This window comes from Pseudopipra pipra, chromosome 6 (genome assembly GCF_036250125.1).
Source record: "Pseudopipra pipra isolate bDixPip1 chromosome 6, bDixPip1.hap1, whole genome shotgun sequence".
NCBI lineage: Eukaryota > Metazoa > Chordata > Aves > Passeriformes > Pipridae > Pseudopipra > Pseudopipra pipra.
The window spans coordinates 7,749,139-7,771,577 of NC_087554.1; the positions used below are offsets into that span (position 1 = coordinate 7,749,139).

General features: G+C 39.9%; 1 protein-coding gene and 1 long non-coding RNA gene across 8 annotated transcripts in view; one reads left to right on the top strand and one right to left on the bottom strand.

The window, feature by feature from the left end:
* Positions 1-17,417, top strand: part of ANO1 (anoctamin 1) — a 79,832-nt gene extending 62,415 nt beyond the window's left edge. For 4 of the 7 annotated variants that reach the window (XM_064657216.1, XM_064657217.1, XM_064657220.1 and 1 more), the window contains 11 exons: positions 1,859-1,933; positions 5,191-5,392; positions 6,487-6,598; positions 6,750-6,807; positions 6,918-7,018; positions 7,660-7,805; positions 8,957-9,109; positions 10,662-10,714; positions 12,322-12,506; positions 13,762-13,867; positions 14,829-17,417. In XM_064657216.1, the coding sequence (XP_064513286.1) occupies positions 1,859-1,933; positions 5,191-5,392; positions 6,487-6,598; positions 6,750-6,807; positions 6,918-7,018; positions 7,660-7,805; positions 8,957-9,109; positions 10,662-10,714; positions 12,322-12,506; positions 13,762-13,867; positions 14,829-15,089 (1,452 nt within the window). In that variant the 3' untranslated portion in view covers positions 15,090-17,417. Of the gene's footprint in view, positions 1-577; positions 626-1,858; positions 1,934-5,190; positions 5,393-6,486; positions 6,599-6,749; positions 6,808-6,917; positions 7,019-7,659; positions 7,806-8,956; positions 9,110-10,661; positions 10,715-12,321; positions 12,507-13,761; positions 13,868-14,828 lie in introns of all 7 variants that reach the window. The other 3 variants (XM_064657215.1, XM_064657218.1, XM_064657219.1) reach the window with 1 other exon arrangement.
* LOC135415475 (uncharacterized) lies at positions 16,818-21,906 on the bottom strand. The gene is made up of 2 exons (XR_010431140.1): positions 20,821-21,906; positions 16,818-20,740 (listed from the first exon to the last, which is right to left on the bottom strand). It is a non-coding gene; the product is annotated as an uncharacterized LOC135415475 (long non-coding RNA).
* Between the last annotated feature and the right edge of the window lie 533 nt (positions 21,907-22,439).

Genomic DNA, 22,439 nt, shown 5'->3' on the forward strand with positions numbered 1-22,439 from the left:
TTTGTTTTTTGGGTTTTTTTAACCAGACTGTTTATAAATTTTTGGGCTGCGTTCAATTTGGATGTTGCTAATTTGGGAAACGTGAGAAAAGGAGGTTTTTTTTTCTGGAAGACTTGGTGGTTATCTTTCATTGGGATCTGGTGTGTTAAAGTTCAAATTCAACAGTTGTAAGACAACTTGGAAATCTTATCAAAGAAAAAATATGTAAAGCTAAACCAAAATTCCTTATATTATTTTCAAGAGAAGTCAAATTAAAAAAAAAAAGTAAAGGAAAAAGGTTTTGGACATTCTTCATACTTCATAAAAGAAGGGCACAATCCTGTATTAGAAAGGGAATATCCTTTGCAGGATTGCCTGAGGTACCCCAAGGATTTGGGGAAAGGATTTGTCTGTTATTGTTGTTGTGTTTTATTAACTTAAAGCTGAAACACAAAGCCTTAAGCAAACTAAAAGAGCGTTCACTTGTGCTCAAGTGCTGTGTCAGCTGAGGCAGTAGAGAGTGTGTAATTAATTGAGCAGTGCTTTGTTAATGCCATATTGCCCAAAACCCTTTCTTGTTTCCTTTGGCTGCCATCAGAAGCACCGATATTTTCCAGAAGAGACAGCAAACAAATGGAGACAAAGAGTTAAGACAGTCATGGCTGGGGTGAAATTGGTTCTTTTTATTCAAACTTATGAAGGAACTCAAATTATGAGTAATTATGGAAGACACAAATCAATTTGGCTTTTTTTTTGGCTGTTGAACCTTTGTTTAATATTCACATTCAGTTCTGGGTTTCTTCCCCTTCCTCCCCCTGTTTCTTCAGCACCTTTTGGGACGCTGTTCCATGCCTTGGGAATGGCACTGCATGGCTAATCTTAGATTTCCCATCCTGGACTGACTTTGTTTTGCAGTGGGGCATGGGCCACGTGTTGAGGGAGTTGCTTGCACTTCCCCGAGACAACGTGCATGTCAGGAAAATAGAATTTGGCTAAAAATTTTGTGTTCATTACAACGTGTGCATTCATCTCCTGCGATGTTCCTTTTCTTGTTTGTTTTTTTTTTCTGGTGTTTCCAAACAATTCCGGGCATCAAAGTTTGTGAAGGACTCTGGATGAGCAACGCTGTTCTAAAGGAATTTTTCAGGGCCAAATTCAGGCAGTGGCTGGTTGACCAGATTTGGGGAGTTCTACAAAGACTTTTTATCCACAGAATCACAGATTGATTTGGGTTGGAAGGGACCTTAAGGACCGTCTCATTCCAACCCCCTGCCGTGGGCATGTTAACTCCTGTTGGTGTGACCCATTGAATACCAAGGGGATAGTTAAAAATCACTCATATCCAAGGAATTTAAAGTCTTATACCACACACCAAAAAAGATCTTCCCTGTCAACTCTATAAGTTCACCTTGGAGTTACTCCATATCGTACTTAAATCTGTATTTCAAGTGAGCCAGTTATGCAACTACAAAGCTGCAAATGTTAACTGGGGAGGGAGAGAGGAAGGAGGAGAGTTTTTTTCTAGGGGAAGCAAAAGAAAATATTTAACAGTAAGAGAGACCTTACTTCATGCTTTCTGACAGCCTATTTGCATGTTTCCTTCAAAAAAAGTATACAGAAAAAAAAAATCTGGTTGATTTATACTCCCAGTGCAGGCCCTTGACCAGTTTGAACCTGGATCTGGAGTAAACAATTTGCCTGTGTGGAATTGTAGCTGTAAACACTGTGTCTGCATCTTCTGACTGGTTGTGTTTTTGCCAGCCTTTTCTTGCCCCTCTTTGTTTCTGTCACACGTGCAAAATCACACGCTCCTTTTTTCTTTTTTTCCATTAAACGTGCCTTTTTTTTTTTTTTTCCTTCCTCAAAAAAAAAATTTTAGACAGATAAAGAAAAGCTGACGTGGAAGGACCGTTTTCCAGCCTATCTAACCAATTTTGTTGGCATCATCTTCATGGTAAGCACCTGAAATTTTTGTTACTGAGTCATTGTGTAGAATAGGAGTGATGGAAACATTAGTGAGACTTTATCAGGTGGAGATGTGGTTCACAGTGGCTTTTTCCCCACTTGAAAAAAACTCAAGCATTTTATTGTTTCATAATCTAAAATCTTTTCAAGGGCTTGAATTTCTACTTCGCCGTCTCTTCCCAGTAAAGAAAAAAGAATCCTAAATTAGGGCAGGGGAAAATGAGGGCACAGAAATGGAGATTCCCACCACCACTGATGGGACAAAGCCTGTCAGGAGGTGGCCAGGAAGTAGAAAACAGCCCCACTTTAATCCCAAACTCTCTGAAAGAAATGAGGTTGCCAGTTGCAATCCTGATGGCAAGGATTTTTAATGCATCAGTCAGGTCTGGAGTTACCCCATCTAACAGGAGAATTGCAAACAGAGCACTTAATTCAAGAAAAAGGTAAAATAATGATGAGAACAGCCCTTCTTCCATTTGCTGATAAAGCATAAGCATTTAAAACAAATGTTGACAGAAATGACAATAACTCAAGATATGGAACAGATTGGCAGGCAAATAAAAAAAAAAAGCTTAAGCCCTTTCCAAAAGTAGAATTCTCCAAACTAAACTAAATTGATTTGGGTTTTTTTTTTAGGGGATTGGGATTTTGTTTTGAGGCTGTTTTTTTTTTTTAATGTTTGCATTTTTAGAGAATGGAAGTGCAGCAAATCTAATATTCTCAGCCGAAGAATCAGGACCTTATAAGAACCACCTTTTAAAATTATTCCTCCATTTAAACAATGAAAAATTGAGTGAGATTTTACTTTGCCAGGAACTGTGTTGATTCAATCAGGTTTAATTTCAGTTCGTGATTGTGAAAGCACAACAAGGCTGAGTAAGGGATTTGAAGGTTTGTGTTAGAGTTAAGCAGAAATACACCTCTTTTTCTCAAACATGGCTTTTTTATACTAATAGAGGAAATACCATGTGTATATGCTGTTGTTGTCAGGGCTGAAAGCAAGCCCACTGATAATTTTAATATGTATTTATGTTAATTATTGGTAGATAATATTTTACTATTTAGTGTTCAGTATTTGGTTATTAGTAATATATAATTTTTTTTTAATACTCCTAAGCAAGATGCTGTTGGTGTCAGGGCTGAAAGCAAGCCCACCAATACTTTTAATTAGTATTGATATTTATATTAATTAGTAATAAATAATATTTTAGTATTTAGTGCTCAGTAATTAGCAATTAGTAATATATTAATTTTTTTTAATACTATTAAGAAGGGTACTGTGGCTGTCAGGGCTAAAAGCAAGGCCACTAATACTTTTAAATTAGTATTTATATTAATTAGTAATACATAATGTTTGAGTATTTATTGTTCAGTATTTAGCAATTAGTAATATATAATTTTTAAAAATACTAATAAGCAAGGTGCTGTGTGTGTCAGGCCTGAAAGCAACCCCACTAATATTTTTAATTAGTAATTATATTCATTAGTAATAGATAATATTTTACTATTTAGTTATTAGTGATATATAGTATTTTTTTAAATACTACTAAGCAAGAGGCTGTTGATGTCAGGGTTGAAAGCAAGCCCACTAATACTTTCAATTAGTATTTATTTTCATTAGTAATAGATAATATTTTAGTATTTAGTTATTAGTGATATATAGTATTTTTTTTAATACTACGAAGCAAGAGGCTGTTGTTGTCAGGGCTGAAAGCAAGCCCACTAATACTTTTAATTCTATTTATATTCATTAGTAATAGATAATATTTTACTATGAGTAGCAATATATAGTGTTTTTTTAAATACTGCTAAGCAAGATGCAGTTAGTGTCAGGGCTGAAAGCAAACCCACTAATACTTCTAATTAGTATTGATATTTATACTAATTAGTAACAGATAATAATTTAGTATTTATTATTCAGTATTTAGCAATTAGTAATATATAATTTTTTAAAATACTAATAAGCAAGGTGCTGCGTGTGTCAGGCCTGAAAGCAAGCCCATTAATATTTTTAATTAGTATTTATATTAATTAGTAATAGATAATATTTTACTATTTAGTTATTAGTGATATATAGTAATTTTTTTAATACTAGTAAGCAAGAGGGTGTTGATGTCAGGGCTGAAAACAAGCCCAGTAATACTTTTAATCAGTATTTATATTCATTAGTAATAGATAATATTTTTTCTATTTAATGTTCAGTATTTAGCAATTAGTAATATATAATTTTTTTAAAATACTACTAAGCAAGATGCTGTTGGTATCCGGGTTGAAAGCAAGCCCACTAATACTTCTAATTAGTATTTATATTTATATTAATTAGTAATAGATAATATTTTACTATCTAGTTATTAGTAATATATTGGGGTTTTTTTAATACTGCTAAGCAAGATGCAGTTGGTGTCAGGGTTGAAAGCAAGCCCACTAATACTTCTAATTAGTATTGATATTTGTATTAGTTAGTAATAGATAATAATTTAGTATTTATTGTTCAGTATTTAGCAATTAGTAATATATAATTTTTTAAAATATTAATAAGCAAGGTGCTGTGAGTGTCAGGGCCGAAAGCAAGCCCACTAATATTTTAATTAGTATTTATATTAATTAGTAATAGATAATATTTTACTATTTAGTTATTAGTGATATATAGTATTTTTTTTAATACTAGTAAGCAAGAGGCTGTTGATGTCAGGGCTGAAAACAAGCCTACTAATACTTTTGAATTAGTATTTATATTTATCTTAATTAGTAATAGATAATATTTGAGTATTTATTGTTCAGTATTTAGCAATTAGTGATATATCATTTTTTTAAATACTAATAAGCAAGATGCTGTTGGTGTCTGGGCTGAAAGCAAGCCCACCAATACTTTTAATTACTATTTATATTTATATTTATATTAATTAGCAATAAATAGTACTTTAGTGCTAAGTATTTACAAATTAGTGATATTTAATGTTTTTGATACTACCAAGCAAGCAGTTCACGTTTGGGTGCCTTTAAAAAAAAGCCTTTTGCGTGTGATTGTGGCATCGTCGCGTCACTTTTTCCGAGTGATTTTCAAGTCCCTCGCGAAGGAGGATCTTTTCCCGCACCTCATCCAAGTGTTTGGGAGCCTTTAGCATGGGAATTGGGTGGAGCTGGGATGTGGCCCAGAGATCCCATATTTGAGGCTGTCGCTGAGTCCCAGACGGAGCATTTTTCAGTTGGATCTCTCACCAAAGGCCGGGCCGTTCTCCCCGGCAGGTCGGGCTGACGTTCGCCATCGTGTTCGGAGTCATCATCTACCGCATCTCCACGGCCGCCGCCTTGGCCATCAGCTCCACGCCCTCGGGGCGCTCCAGCGTCCGCGTCACCGTCACCGCCACCGCCGTCATCATCAACCTGGTCGTCATCATCATCCTGGACGAGGTCTACGGCTGCATCGCCCGGTGGCTCACGCAGATTGGTAGGTTTAGACCCTGGTATTTACTAGGCCGGTTCTAAACGAGGAGGACGTGGAAAAGTGCAGAAAAAGGGGGCTAAAAAAACACCATAGGGAAAAACAAAAAACTTTTTGAGTCGTTTCCAAAAAGTGCCGGTAAAAAAAGGGTTCAGGAACCTTTTCAAGTGAGTTTTCATCCATCTGCAAATGATTGTCGTGAAGGTCAGCCAGGTGTGGAATGAAATTGGAATTACTGTTGTAATGTGTCTGAATGGAGGGATCCTCAGCAGACTGACCACCCACCTCAAGAGATATAGATATAGATATAATATAGATAGATAGATATTATATAGATTTTATATATGGATGTATAGATTATATAGATATTATAGATAGATATAGATAGATATCACCTCAATAAATATATATATTTATATATTGAGAGAGAATATATATAAATATACATACTATACACTATATATATAAAAGATATAAAAATATATAAATATATAATATATATTTTATATATAAATATATATTATATATGAATATATATTTTATATATAAATATATATTTATATATAAATATACATAATATGCATTATATATATAAAATATATAAAATATAAATATATATATTTTATATAAAAATATATATTATATATAAATATATATTTTATATATAAATATATATTATATAAAAATATATATTTTATATATAAATATACATCATATACATTATATATATAAAATATATAAAAATATATAAATATATTATATATATTGTATATAAATATATATTATATATAAATATATATTTTATATATAAATACACATAATATACATTATATATATAAAATATCTATAAATTATATTTTATAGATATAAAAAGTATATATAGATACATATATATACACATACATTATATAATATATTTATTATATTTTATATGTGTATAAAAAGTACAGATACACGTGTATACATACATATATATAAGGCTGTACATAAAAACCCCTTTGTTTAAAGGATGTTTTCCCAAAATCTATTCATGAGATTTTGAAGTATTGGAGGTAGGGTAATTCCTTAACACTTTTTTATCCATGTCACATTGGTTCCAGAGGTGCCAAAAACTGACAAGAACTTCGAGGAGAGGCTGATTTTCAAGGCTTTCCTGCTGAAATTCGTCAACGCCTACACCCCCATTTTCTACGTCGCCTTCTTCAAAGGCCGGTGAGTGATGCCAAGGGCTGCTCAGGGTTTCAGCTTTTCCAGCCCAAACATCAGGTGGTCCCACTCAAAGACATGGATTGTGACATAAATTGCTCTAAGAATAAAATATCAGGAAGTATAAAATATATTAACTCTGACCATTGCGCCCTAGATTTGTTGGACGTCCAGGTGACTACGTCTACATTTTCCATTCTTTCCGGATGGAAGAGGTAATTGCATTTCCAGCCCGTCTGTGATCCTGCTGGGTGGGAGCACCCTCTGCCCCCGCCACAGGGATGCAGCAGGTTGTTCTGACTGTCCTTTCCCCTCTCCACCCCAGTGTGCTCCGGGCGGTTGCCTGATGGAGTTGTGCATCCAGCTCAGTATTATCATGCTGGGCAAGCAGCTGATTCAGAACAATTTGTTTGAGATTGGCATCCCGTAAGTAGAGACTTTTGTTTTCTTTTTTTTTTTTTTTTAACAAGTGTTTTTTACAGTGCCTGCAATGCACTGTGTGTGTCCACTGCCCCTGGGTGTGAACGTGGCTCACAAGGCTGCGTGAAAGATTTTTCAGTAAGTCTGTGTTTGTAGAGCAGCAGGAGCTGAGGGGGCTTTCAAAGCAGAGTGGAATGACCAGAAACCTGGTCTAGTGGAAGGTGTCCCTGCCCATGGAACAAGATGAGCTTTAAGGTCCCTTCCAACCCAAACCATTCCGGGATTCCATGCTTCTGTGACTGGGAGTAGCTGCATCCTTGCTACGATGCATCCAGCAATGCAGGTGTCTTTGAAAAGTGCTGGGCAGTCTGTTGCTTTCCTGCTGGTTAGCAAGAGGTGTCATGGTGAACAAGTGATTCAATTACAACCATATCTTAGTGCCTGACCCCTTTGATGTATACTTTTATAATATACACCTAATATACTTCCAGCATATTGTGGCTCTTGCACAGTTCTTATGAAAATAAGTACAGTGCAAGCGTTATGAAATTATGTGAGAATTATGAAAATATCGTGCCTGTTAATGTAAATAACTGAGAAACGAGCAGAGGATGGAATTGTAACTGAATCATTTCCACTTCCCTCAGAAAAATGAAGAAATTTATCCGATACTTGAAATTAAAGCGTCGGCGCTCTCTGGACCATGAAGAGCACATGAAAAAAAAGCAGCGTTATGAAGTGGACTATAACCTGGAGCCTTTTGCTGGGCTCACCCCTGAATACATGGAAATGAGTGAGTGGGGTGGAAAGAAGGCATTTTAAGCCGTAATTATTCCGACTAATTGGGATGGAGGGCAGAGCTTTTCGAAACTGCAGGTTCAGTGGACACAAGGGTAACTTAATTATTGACATGTACAGTCTTGGATTGCAGCATGTTTCAGCCAGCCCTGGCTGCTTGAGGGCTGAATTGTGCTCCCTGCTGTTCACAAGCCCTTACTTTAGCACGATATTGTAGATATTTTCTTTCAAGCCATGTGACATGTCACTGCCAAGTTTCAAATGCAAATGATTAAGTGGCATATTTTATCACCAAGCTCCACCCTACATAGGAAATAAATTACTTAATTAAGATTTGATAATTTCCACACCAGAGTCTTTGGGTTTTTTTCTGAAATCTGGTCTAAATCTTCTGAAAGAGAGATGTGTCTCTAGGCCAGGCTGTACTCAACAGATCACACTTAATTATTTTTTTTTTCAAGTAATGCCTTATATTGAATGAGACAAATTAGAATATGTGGTGACCTTGATGTTCAGAGCACTTGAAACAGATGGAAATCTAATGCTACAGGCTAAGAGGTCATGCTGTCAGTTCCTAAAAATAAGAAAAGATGCAGTTACTGAGATCAGCATTTGGAAGTAACAGAGGCAGAGAAAGATGGGGCACTGGCAGTGCCAGGATGAGCATGACATCAGTGCAACATCCTCAGCAAACAAAAAGCAGATACATCCCAGGCTGTAGGAAGCAAGTTATTCCCAGCAGAGGCAGAGAATCAGTCGTGTCCTTTCCAATGCTTCCAGTGGGATTGGTGAAGGCTAAAAACCTGCCAGGTGGAACGTGGCAAGTTTAGGCAGAGCTGACACTGTTGCTGCCATAACCCCGCTCCCTCAGGTCATTCCTGTGCCAGCCTTGCCCGTGGAAAAATTGTTTTAGGAGCTTCCCCATCCTTGTGGTTACCTTTCCTCGTGTTTTGCGAGGTGGCAACGGGCCCTTTCCGTGCCTGAGTGGAGCAGCCATCATGCAAACTGTGCCTGACGCAGAAAATGGGATTTAATCTCCCAGAACTTGTCATCTTGTCAGACTTTAGGGGTTGGCACTGACGTGGTGCTGGAAGCATTTGGTAAATACTGCCCACAGCCACTGAAAGGGTTTCTTTTCCTTTCCAGTTATCCAGTTTGGGTTTGTGACTTTGTTTGTTGCGTCCTTCCCTCTGGCACCTTTGTTTGCTTTATTGAACAACATCATTGAAATCCGTCTGGATGCCAAAAAGTTTGTTACTGAGCTGAGGAGACCGGTAGCAGTGAGAGCAAAGGATATAGGTAAGTGCTTATTGCTGCTGTATCCCTGTTTGCTTATTCCTGGATTGATTGCAGGATGCTGTTGTGCTGAGTTAGTTTCAATAACAGGAAGATATTTATAGGAAAATTCAAAACATTAGGCTGTGGCTTAGCTGTGAACTGCCATAACTCATCGAGGCTTTGCTTTTAAAATAGGAAGACCAGAGCTTTAAATTCAGATTAATATTTTATTAAGCAAACATTATCACTTTTTAAATCAAAGCAATCAATGCAGTGGCAAAATATCTCACATGCGTCTGCACAACAACGGCCCTTCCCGGCAATGCAGTTTTCTTGCAGAAGCAAAACTTTCTGTGTTTAATAACTCTGGACTGGCCTCAGAAACACCCTTGGGAGTGAGAGGAGATTCAGAAGGCTGTGAGTAAATGTGTCCCTACTCAGCAAGAACATCAGAAGGGTGAAAGCTGCAGTGAATGTGGCTGGAACTGGGCTCTGCTGTACAGACCAGTTGCCCCCTTACTGGGGAGGGCCCAACAGCTCCGGGTGACAAGGAAGCTGTTTCTCCCAAATGTTGGTTATTTGTGACTAAAAAAGGTCGTTAAAATAAAAATAGAAATAAAATAATTGTCTTTATTACAGAGCTGGCCAACAAGAGCAGAGAAGTTTGTGGCCTGTTACTAAACTCAGGGTTCATTCTGCTGTTGTCCAGGCAGAGCTTTTCCTTGGGCTCATCCCTGTGTCCTGGGATCACCCTAGACTTGAAGAACACATCATGTTTTGTCAAGGGCTTTGCCATGACTTTGCCTTGGGGGTGGTTTTTTTTGTGGCTGCCTGATTTGATGCTGTGGGTTGCTGGTGGAGGTGGTGGGGAGGGTGTTGTTGGTTTTTTGGTTGTGGTGGGGTTTGGATTTGTTTTTTTTTTTAATTTGTTTTTGAGAGGATGTTAATTGCAATTCACTGCAATTTAATACTGGTCTTGTGGGTGAAAGAACCTCACTTCTTTCAGAGACATCCTGAAGTCACACTGAGAGGGCCACAGACAAAGCAGACAAGTTTTGTAGCACAGGGATTGTCAGGATCAGGAGAGGGACAAGGTCCCACCTGCCTAAGGCAGTGGGTAACCACAAACAGAGGTCTATCCCTGCTTCCACAGACACTCTCATACCTTTTCCTGAAGTTCTGTGCTCTGCCCAGGCTGGTTTGTGTGTGCTCTGCCAGAAAGCCAGGCTGGAGGAGTCTTCCAGGGATATCACCCTGTGTAAAGCCACCTACATCTCCCTTTTATGCCAAGCATTCCTCTCTCTCTCTCTCACACTTGCCTTCCTCTTCCTCAAAGAAGCTTTTAGCTTAAAACCTAAAAAAAAAAAAAAAAAACAGGTGCTCAAACATAGCTTTGGGAGACAGATTTGGGCTCCCTTTGCTTACGGGTCATTAAATTAATTTCTTATAATTTGTTCTTTTTTTATTTAAAATATAACTGCAGTTTGGGTGCCCTTAACACTGTTAACTAAAAATGTAATTTATGTCATTTTAGGGACTAGAACAGGATTTACATGTCTGTCTCTTTCCTTAGGAATCTGGTATAACATCCTCAGAGGGATTGGAAAGCTTGCTGTCATCATAAACGTAAGTAGATCAGCATGAACAAAACTTGAATTCAGTAGGCCGGCTTTTCCATTCTGCTCCATTAGTTTTATTTCAGCATAAATCCCTTAAATCAAGTGAAAGTATATGATTTAGAAACTTCTGGGACTATCAGAGAATTAGCTGCAGTGTTTATTTTAAAGTTGTGATAGTAGTAGCAATAATATAAAATAGTAGCTAGTCATTGCAGCTTTTTCTCCATAATGTTTTCATAAAACAGCTTTGCCCTTCAAACAAATATGACCACGGCTGCTTACTTTTGCTCCTTTTGAAATACTTTCACTAAGATGATGTATTTTTTAATTTCAGTGCTATTTTGGGTCTGGTATGAGATGAGAATCAGTTCAGCTCCTCAGAGCACAGTGTCCCTCCGTGGAAAATCTGCCCAATGCTCCCACCCAGAGAGTGTTGAAAACCCTGAAAATATTTTTATTTCAACATCAAAATCCACATCCCAGCCCTTAGAAAAATTTAGCACACCTGGATATATTAATGTTTGTGCTTCTCTAGTACTCTATAGGAATAGACATCCACAATGATCATCCTTCTTGCACCCCAGCTGGGGAAAGATGAAAACAAAAGCTGTTTGCAGTGCAGCAAACCAGGGACTGTGTGGGGCTTATGGCCACATGTCCATAGACTCACTTGGTTTTTTTTTTTTTTACATTATCCAGACTGAAAATCCCTTCAGTTTGTCCCCAGGGGTCTGTTGGGCTGTGGCAAAACCATTCTTTTGGTTATTTGGTCTGCTGCCTTAGTTTGTCTTTACTATTTCTCCTCTTTTTCTTTAGAAATAATTTATCTATGTTTTTTTTTCTCTTTTCTTCTGTGTAGTCTCTTTGTCAGTGTTATTTTTCCCTCTTTGGTCAATGTACTATTCCTCTTTACCATAAAATAAATAAAACATTTTGTACTGTGTTTGTTCCACATGTACATGAGATTTATGCCACTGAGAATGTTTCACAATAATGATAAATGAGGAAGGCTAAAGTTATGGAGAACTCAGCCAAATTGGCTGTTGTGCATTTTCTGTACAATCTTTTTTTAAAAAAAAACAAAAACATTTTAAATAACCGACTGAAATGCAATTTCTGTGACCACAAAAATAAAACTGGGCTCCGTCTGCTCATCCTTTTATCTTGATGGAGTTAAAAAACCACACACAATTAATGGCCCTTTTGCGGCGCAAGGAGAACTTGAAGAGTCGATTCACTGCCGGTTGTTTGCAGGACAGGAAAAGTGCTTGGAAATCAATTGGTTGGACCTTGTGCAATGCACCAGGGACAAGCTGTGACTGGGGCAAGGGGAAGCAGTGCTGTGTTAGCTCTCCTCTGGTGCTGGGGGTACAGCTGCTCCATGCTCTGGGGGGCTGGGATCATCCACGGATATCTCGGTGTGGAATTACTCCGTCTAATATGCTGCGACTCAGAAGAGCAGAGCAGCAAACAGAGCCTTGTTGCAGCAGTGAACACCCCATTTTTAGGCTGCAGCGTCCCCTGAGTTGCACGAGTTGTTTGGGCAATTAATGAGGGTGTTGTTAACGAAGCAGTGCCTGGATATTGCGCTCACTCTTTACTCTTGTGGCTTAGGCATTTGTGATCTCATTCACATCCGACTTCATTCCACGCCTCGTGTACCTGTACATGTACAGTGAGAATGGCACCATGCATGGCTTCGTCAACCATACACTATCCTCTTTTAATGTCAGCGATTTCCAAGCAGGAACAGCTCCAAACGACCCCCTGGATCTTGGCTACGAGGTCCAGATATGCAGGTACTCCCTTCAATGATATGAAGTGTTTTCGCAGCCGGCCGAGGACGTGGCAAATTTTTACATCCCTTGTATTTTCAGTTCCTTTTTAGCACCTTGGTAGCCTTTATATCCATTGTCTTGAACACCCTGGCTTACATGTTAAGCAATCACAAAGCCTGAATATGAATTACTGCTTCTCTTTTGGGAAATGGAGATTAGCATTAGTTAAATTCACTGTCCATGCAAAGAGAACAAGGAGGAAAGAGACATTCCAGGGGAGAAAAAAAAAGAAAGATGACTTTCACATGTAGTGAAAACTTACAGAAATTGATCAGGGAAAAAAAAAACCTTGCCTTTATAATAATACTATTTTTATATATTTTTTAATATTTTTATATATTTACTTTAATAAATATTTTATATTTTATATTATTATTTATAATAATATTATATTTATAGTTATTTATATAAAATAATATTTGTATTTTATATAAATATACATATCACATTTATATTCTTTATATATTTGACAGTGCAAGTTAATTGGCTGCAACGACCTTTAAACAGAAAAATCACTCTAAGATGAAAGGAAAAAAAAAAAAAAAACAACCAAAATTGCATAAGTATTACCTTTGCTTGCTTTTACTTTCTCCTGGTTCCCTTCTGGTGATCTCTGGGCACAGGATGAATGAGGCTGGCAAACAGGTTTTAGCACAGAACTCACTGAACAGCAGTGTCAGTGTCATGGTCTAAAAGCAAAATGCCAAGTTTATTTGCTTTCTAATCCCAGGCACTTTCTTCTTGCCATTCCATCAGTTCTTTAATAGTTCAAGGACTTTTAAATCATTTGAAAATATGGGGCCCTAATTCTTTCAAAATATTGACAGGATGCTGTGGTTTTTAACTGGTTTTTACTGAGATCAGTATTTTTGCCTTTAAAATTAGTTTGAAAAATAGATGTTGTCCTTTTACCTATCTTAAAACAAAATAAATCATCTGAGCTGTGTATTTTACTCCATCTTATGAAAAATTGACATTATTTGTACTAAGCAGAGGGTATTAAGATGGAAGACCTTTAAATATGAGTAAAGCTTGAAGGTTATGGGAGACTTTCAGCTGTGCCTTGCTTCTGAAAGGTTGATTACAGCATCATGCTGTAATAGTGAACTTTCTTTTAGACAGTTCCACTTATTGTTTCACTCCTTGGTATTAATTGTTTATCCCAGTGCTGAAATTTCTGAATGACATCACCGATTTACTGAGTCTTGTTTTGCAGATACAAAGATTATCGAGAACCCCCCTGGTCTGAAAACAAATATGACATTTCAAAGGATTTCTGGGCTGTCCTAGCAGCAAGATTAGCCTTTGTGATAGTTTTCCAGGTAGGTTACACTGCAGGCCGCCCTTGGGAATGAGTTATTAGGCCAAAGAAATATCTTCTTTCACAGTTGTTTCATGGAAAAGCAAAAGAAATTTGCCCATCCTCATCACCCTCTTCCTACCACCAACCCAGGTACAGGTATATCCTCAGCGGAAAAATCCATCCCCAGGGATACCCTGAACTGGTTTGGTGCAGAAGAACTTAATGACTTTAGAGAGCAGCAAAGCACAAGGCTGATACTAATTAAGTCCCACCAATTTCTCCCGTGGGACATCAACAATTTCAATGAAGCAGCATAAATTTCATCCAAAATCATTTTTAGAGCTAGCCAAGACATGAAATTTCTGAAATTTTCCCAGTTACAGTTTAAGTTGTACCTGAACAAGAAGGCAAAATATTGTAATTTGTCCTCAAATGACATTATTACATCACAAAAGTGACGCTGGTTATTGTGACACAAGTGTTTTAAGTTTGCCTTACCTGAAAAACTTGTTTCAAAAATTCATGGGGGTTTTTTTTGGATAAAATATGTATCTTTTTGTGAAAGACCCCCCCCTTCCCTTGAATCAAGGTTTTTAAATCAGAAACATTTAATTGGAATGTGTTTCACGAGGTGCCACCACTTTGCCTCTTGCATTTGCTTCTGCCTTCCTTGCTGCAAAACTCCTGAGCCATTTATCACTGCCAGTATTTCCTTTGGAATTCTCAGTGGCTGTGGCAGTATTTGTACAGACATCACAGAGATCTGAGCCTGAGGTATTTTTTTTTTTTTCACTTCTAGCATGAGCAAGCAGTTGAGGTGAATTCAGTTCAGCACCAGCCTTGTGACATGCAGCTGATCCCAACTCAAATATTGTCCTTTCTTCATCCTTCCTCCCTGAGTACACCAAAACCAGCCCCTTTCCCCACAGCCACCCTTTTCATTTGACCTTGCTGACATTTTCTCACAACTTCATTTCCAGAACTTGGTCATGTTTATGAGTGACTTTGTGGACTGGATTATCCCAGACATTCCCAAGGACATTAGTCAGCAGATTCACAAAGAGAAGGTTCTCATGGTGGAGGTCTTCATGAGGGAGGAACAAGGGAAGCTGCACATGCTCGAAACCTGGAAAGACAAGGACAAGAGAAAAGGTGAAAACTGTAACAATCACAGCCCCAGACTCTCCAGGAGCCACAGTGGGAGCTTGTCCTCCTGCCATTCCTATCCTCTGGATGTGTAGAGGAGGAGGGAGCTGAGTATGTCGGGGCATTCCACAAAGACACAAAGGGCAGGACTCGAGTAATGGACAACCTGGTGCATGTTGAAGGATGTGCTGCCATTTCGCTCCCATCTTTGTGAGAAATGCCCTTCTTGCAGACATGGAGGACCACATTCTATTTCTGGTAACGTTCTTTTTCTTTTGCACAAGCAGTAAATGCAGGGAATTTTTATATGTCATCATTAGGTAACACTCTTGATGTTGGCGTGCATTAATAAATGCAGGTACTTAGTACATCTTGCTAGAGGTATTCTCTGAGAATTTGACCTTAGCCTATTAATTAATGGATGAAGTAAAAGGTAAATTTTAAATAATAATAATAACAAAATATTTTTGGAAACCCAGGTTTGAAGGTCCATGGGGTAACTTGATAAATTATATGCAAAATCAGCTCTAGAGTGGAGAGAACCCACGTAAAGCCTCCCAGACTGACTCGCTTTCCAAGACTGGGTTTAGCTCTGTGCCTGAAACAAGCAGAGCTTCAGTGTCACACCAGGTGTTTAGGCACTTGTGGCAACTTGCTGTGCATCCAAGACCTTCAGAACCATCAGGAAAGGGAATCTGGAAAGTCTTTTTTTTTTTTACCACTGAGCGACTGATGCGGATGGAGCTACCCCGGTGCCCCAGGCTGCAGTTCCCAGCAGCTCCCTCCCCTCGTGGCCAGGCAGCAGCAGCAGCACAATTTTGGGATCCTCCCAGCAGGGAGATGATCACAGAGCATTTTGGGAAATGCCCTGAACTAACGAGCACACGTGGAGCTCCAGTGACTCACACTGCCCTGCCCAGTACTCGGACACTGTTGTTGCTGAGGAAAATCCCCTTTTCCCTGTTGTTTTAGCACATCCCCTTTTCCCAGCCAGGTTTTCCCCTGTAGCCCTGTGTCCTCTGCAGGAGAAGGGAGTCTCTGCAGCCCAGTTTCTCCCACAGATTTTTCTGCTGTCGAATGGCATTTCCCAGAGGCTGTGCCAGAGGAGTTAAACCCAAAACGTGTCCCACTCACTGTCTTCAGTGGAAGTTTTGCCTGCACTGGGGCTACAGGACCAGACCTTCAGTTAGTTACAGGACTCTTCTTTTGTCTTAAAATACTCTATCTTTTGTACAAGGAGCTTCCCTAAAGTATAAGTGTAAAATCCTTACCTACCATGCCTAGTTAAACCCCATCAGTACAACTCTTTTTAAGCATAATACATTTTAGTTTTGCTTTGTCAACCGATAAAACTGCACTTCCAAATAATATTGGTGCAATTAACCTAATTTCTTTTATTGCTTTGTCTTGTCCATGGCACTTGCATTGCAAATATAAAACTGAAAAAAAAGAAAATAAAAAGGAAAGATTTCTTTAGAGTCTAACTACTGTATGGTTTGTTAAAAAACCAAAAGTCAAAAGGCTGTTTTCAAGAGAAGTTGGTTATTTCTTTTTTCCTTTTCCTTTTTTTTTTTTTTGCCAAACTAATTTAAAGATTAATGCTAGAACTTTAAAAAAAAATTGCCATATTTAGCTTTTGATATATTTATTTGTTTTAAAGTATGTGATAAACTTGATATTTTTCTGTAGTCTGTCCAAAGAAGGTACCAGAAGAGAAATTATGTGGAAGAAAGAAAATGGTATTAACCAAATATTCTTGAAGCTTATTTAAAATATTGATCCAACCAAAGATTTTTATTAATAAAGGGCTTATATTTTGTTAACTCTTGTTTCTGTTGTATTTTGACTTGCAGGAATGTCACTATTTTTAAAATTTGTAACTTATGATAGTGTGTTACTGGAGGGCCAAATCCTGCCTGATTTATTCCCACGTAAGTGTTATTCCTGGTAGTGAGTGTTTTACCAGATCAGGCCCACTGACTGCAAAAGGACTGTGAGTGGGAATAATTCAAGCAGAATTCTGTCCACACATCTTGTTGAAAACATGTTCTTCCTCTCATTCCTTGGTAGCCCAAAAGATCCAGAAGAAAGACAAACCTGAACTACCTGTTCTGAAGAGAAATCTTAGGGAACGTCCTTGAAGGGGGATTTAATCTGTAAATACTCACCTGAAAGTATTCCCAACTTAATACTGACATTCCTGTAAATGATAGAACTATATCCTGAACACATACTTAGCAGAGTTTTTCATTATTTGCTGAAATCATGAAATAGTAAAAGTTGCTTATACTTTCTTTTGTACAGTAAATTGTTGGAAATGGAATTTTGTATATAAAAATCTGTACTACTACTTAGATATCTATAAAATTCTTTCATGGAATCATTTTTTTTAAGAAAAGCAAATATATACTAAATCTGTTTTATTTTGGTTTTGGTTTGTTTTTTTGGTTTATTGGGTTTTTTCTTTTCCTTTGAACACTTATTTGAAATAAACTTAAATATGCAAGAGTTTCTCCTGTGGGACAGGTTCTGTTCCCAGCTCTCCTTGTGCTCTGAGTGTACAGACATCCTCCTAACAAAGCCAAAGGTACATCTGGGGTTTTGAGCTGCTTGGAAGACCCACATGGAGATAAAGTGAATCCCCCCTGAAATCCTTCTGTCTCCAGGAGCACAGAGGGAGTTTTTGGCTGCACTGTAGACACTAAATATTAAGTGATGGCTCTTAGCCTGGGAGCTTTCATTTTCTTCTGATTTAATCTTTGGCATTTAGCAGAGCATAACATGTAGGAGCTTTCACTAGGACAATTGAAATGGGCTCCTAACGAGGGAGAATGCTAATTGCTCCGTTCTTTTAATTTGAAAAGTGGATTAATTACTAAGAGTGGAATGGTGAAACCAAAGGAATGAAGCTCAGGGATTCCTTTGAAGGGAAGCAGAGTGGATGTCACACTTTTGCTGCCTTGAGGGACCTTCACAGGCAAAGCTGGGCTCAGAACTTGATTTGCTGGTTGAAATTTTTTCATCTTCTCCCATTTAACTGTTCTGTGAGAAGGCAAAGCATGAGGCTTCGTGCCAATCCTCCTTTTCTAGCCAGAAAATGTGAAACACTCTAACTCGTGACATTTAGTTGGAAGGTGGGAATTTTGTTCTGAGGAAATGAACACCAGAAGCAGGTAAATCACAGCCCAGTTGGTAACTGTTTGGGTTTGTCAGTTCTTAAAGAAAAAATAGTAAACAAGACCTTGTTAGATATAAGATAATGCCTTCCAAAAACAGGCTTCCACTGTGGTTGGTTGTGGTACTTCTCCTGAAAGTTTTCTCATATTTGGGATGTGAGTAGAAACAAGTTTGGTTTTTAGCAATAGCAAATCTGAGGCAGGATTATGCTAATAAGGATTCACTGGAAGAGAGCAGGGGAAAAAAATAAACTTAAAACAGAGAAGCAGGGATCTGGAAGTGACCAAGGGATACCTGAACATTCCTCACTGTGACTCCCAGGGACTGTATGGGCCAGCTTGGATGAAAGACAGCAAAACAAATATTTTATTTGTAAAAATACAGCTGGATTCTGTATTGATATGACAGTATCTCCAGAACATGCATTCAACCTGTTCTTGGCCTGCTTCTGCCCCAAAGCTGTAAGTACAAAACCCCACTTCCCAGCCCTGCTTTGATCGAAGAGAGGAAAAAAAAATCCCAAACCCAAAGTCCTAATGTATTAAAGAGGAAAGTCATTATACCAGTTTGCTTGGCCCAAGAGAGGAAATGCAGACAATAGGAAAGATTACTGCTGGAAATGGCTCTACAGAGCCATCTACAGATCATTTTTGAACCGTTGCTAAATCACAGTTTGCTTTTTGCCATCCAAAGTTTGTAGCAAAGAGACAATGTCAGTTGGTGCATCCGGGGAGGAAATCATACCCACCCTGTTGTGTGGCCAGTAGGAGTCTAAATCTTCTGGATTTCTATGTCATTGTGTTTCTAAGATACTGTCCTACAAATATTTTGCAGTCTCAAATAGCTTAAGGATGAATAAGTCTCACGTCAAGGCACGGACACATTTCTATTTTTAAACCCTCCCATGCTCTGTGGTCCTGAGCTGTTAATGATCCTTTTGGCTGTGGTGATTTCCAATTAGCAATGACAATTTACTTTTCATCCTGATACCTCAGGAGTCTGACCTCTCCTGAAGTTCCATAGGTCACTTGAGTGCATTTATATTTACCTCTGAAGTTTTCAGAGTAAACAACTTTTCTTCCTCTTGCCGCTGAAGAAACCCTGTCTTAAAATTTATACGAATTCCATTCAAACTGTGGTTCAATTCTTTTGCACATTTGAGCACTGTTTATTCCATGACCAAACACAATATGCCATTTTTAGTCCAGCGGAGAAAAACCAAAGTTCTTTTTTTAAACCTTCTTTTTTTAGCCCAACAGGCCTTTTGGAAGAAGAAACCGACTATTAATGGGAGTTCTTTTGAATTTTGAGCTCCATCCTTCATTTTTAATGCCATGCACGCCACCTGATTCCAGGCCACCTGAAGCCAAAGGAAGTCATTCCATTGATTCCCCGTGATTGCAGCATAATTTGCATGAGGCTAAGAATTCCTTACTGAATGATTGGTTCCAGTTTGAATAAAAACTCATGACAGTTATTGCAGGTTATTTTTATAACCCACAGTGTCAGCTAATGCCAAAATACGTTGATGCAGATGCCTTGTGTGAGCAGTAAAGAGTTGGGTGCCCCGTTGTTCTAGTTCCCACCAGGTAAAGGGCTTGGAAAATCCAGTCATCTGAACTTGGTTACAAGAAGTTTTAAAGATTTTGAGATCATAGTTTTCACCTTGCTCGGTACTGCCTCTGTGAGAAAATTCAGGCCAAAATGGGAAAGATATCAATTGGGATGCTCAGGAGAAAAAAATACAAGATATTGAGCAGAGTATTTGTGCTAAACAAACTTTAAAAATAATAAATAAATAATAAAGCCTATTTTTCAGGGCAAGAGGCAGGTAGTTAAGCAACCTGTCTTGGAGCAAAAGAAAAGGTTATTCCCTATTTTTACTTCCACATGGAAAGAGTGGCCACCTTCTCTAGCAGGAATATGAGATGGAGGTTGGGGGAAAGGTGCAAATAGGGAAGAGGGGAAGGAAAGGCTTTTGGCTGATGCTCTCACACCCAAGTTAGCTGACAGATCAGCCACAGAAGTTGTTTTTTCTGGAAAGAGACTGGCTTCCTAAGGCAAGGACATCTTGTAGGTGGGTTATCAGACAGCCTTTGCCAGTGTTCCTGCAGCAATGTGCCATCTCATCCTGCCAAGTCATGCAACCCTGTCGGTCCTGTGTTGAAAGCTGGAAAGCTTTGGTCCTTTGGAAGGAATGGGATGAAAACAGAGTAGGAAGGAGACAATATCTCCAGGATCAGTGAGATTGTGGTGACTGTGCCTTCTCCGCCTCATTGAGAATAACACCACGATCCTTGGCAATCAAAAACAAAACAGTTCCTCTCAGAACACTGAGCAGATCAACCTATAAACTCTCACCCAGGTTCCAGAACTTGTGAAGTTGTGTCCTGGTGGGTACAAGCCCTTTGGCTCTGCAGCAGGTAAGTTCTCAGGCCCCAGAGGGGACGTGCAGGTGAGTGGCTGCTCTGCTGGTGCTCATGAGCATGGAATTCCCAGCTGTCCTGGCTGGAGCGTGTAATTACAGGAGCAGCTCACACTTCTTAAGGTATTAATCTTCAAAGTACATCTGTAGGTAAAGAAAGAAGGTGATTGCAAGTAATTAACCATCAAGTGAGAAAGTAAGAAATCTCAGCAGGCCAGACTTACTGCACAACCTCTCCGGGCAGGAAGAAATGGGTCTGCAGTCTGGTGGTTCTGGGCCACACTCCTGAAGTTTTTTAGGTATTTTACTCTACTCAGGCACTGTTGGAAGCAGGAGGGAATCGGGAGCAGCGAAGGAACAGTGAAAATCCAGAGAGTAAATTACTGTGAATTTCAGCTACATCATCTTCATCCTGTCTTTAAAGGGCGAAAGAAGTAAAACCAAGAGTCGGTTCTGAAATTCTACTAAGCCCCTTGACTTCTGTCTTTTTGAATTTTTACTTCTGAAACCAAATTTCTCTGTTATCTTTACAACGCTTGTCTTTTAGCTCTGACCAGGGAGAGCTGGAGAGCTAAGCTGGTCATCACCTCTGGGGCTTCTTGTGGATCAGAAGTGACAATTAAACACTGGCAGATTGAGGTACTTGGCAAAGATGTGGCACAAGCTCCATCTGCATTAAAAATCCTCCCTCCAAACCTGGTGAATAACAGCAAAGCAAAATTCGTGTCCGTGTGTATTTGAGAGACAAGAGAGGGAGAGATCTTGGGTCTGATCTTAAATTACAAGTCATTTAATTTTTGTTGCATCTCTAAACAAGAGCTACACAGGGAGAAAACACAGTACGTGGCTTTTTGAGGGTAGGCAGACAAAGCTGTGGTGTGTGTAACTTCCTTACTTCTAAACTGTACAGACTGTAAGGAAAATACATAAATGCTATATATTGATTTAGATTAATCCAGTCTTCTCCCAGAAAGAAGCGGGAGGAGCTGGGGGTTGGCACGGTGCGGTTTGGGTTTTTTTTTTCTTTTCCTGCTTTTCTGGTTTCCTTGTCGACCACTGCGGTGCTGGGCAGAAAAGGCTGGAAAAGAAACACTGGGAGCGGCTTCCCGACTTCCTTTGCAGACATTCCCCACTTTCAGAGGAGGCACAAATCCCCGCGGAGCTGAGCGAGGGGTGCGGGGAGTGCAGCGAGCTGAGGCAGGGCTGTGACCAGGGCAGGGTGTGCGCAGACACCCAAAACCCGCACCCAAAACCAGCCCGAGACAATCCCAGAGCCTCGAGCGAAGCGCCGCGGGATCGCGCCGGCCCCGCCCCCCATCCGCCAGGCCCCGCCCCCATCCGCCCGGTCCCGCCCCCATCCGCCCGGCCCCGCCCCCCATCCGCCCGGCCCCGCCCGGCCCGTCCCCAAGAACGCCGCTGTCCCCGCAGGCCCCGCTCCCCGCCTCGCTCCCCATGTCCCGGGAGAGCTCCCGGCCGGGCCGCGACCGCGGAGCTCCCACCGCCCTTCCCCGGCCCCAGCAGCGCCCGCCGGGGCTGCGGCGACGGCGGGAGCCGCGCTGAGGGAACGGGGGCGGGGCCGCGCCGAGGGGCGGGGCCGGGCTGAGCGGACGGGGCGGGGCCGCAGGGACGGGCGGGCTGGGATTGGGCGGAGGCGCTCGAGTGCTGATTGGGCAGCGCTGCCGGCCCGCGGTATAAAGGGCCGGCGGGGGGGGTGGGGGCGGTTGTGTGTGAGGGCTGAGGGCGGGGCCCCGCTGCTGCCCGGGCTGGGGAGGGGAGAGCGCCTTGGCCGCTGGGTTTGTGGACGGGGGCAGCTGGGGGGGCCTCGGAATCCCAAAGCCTTTCC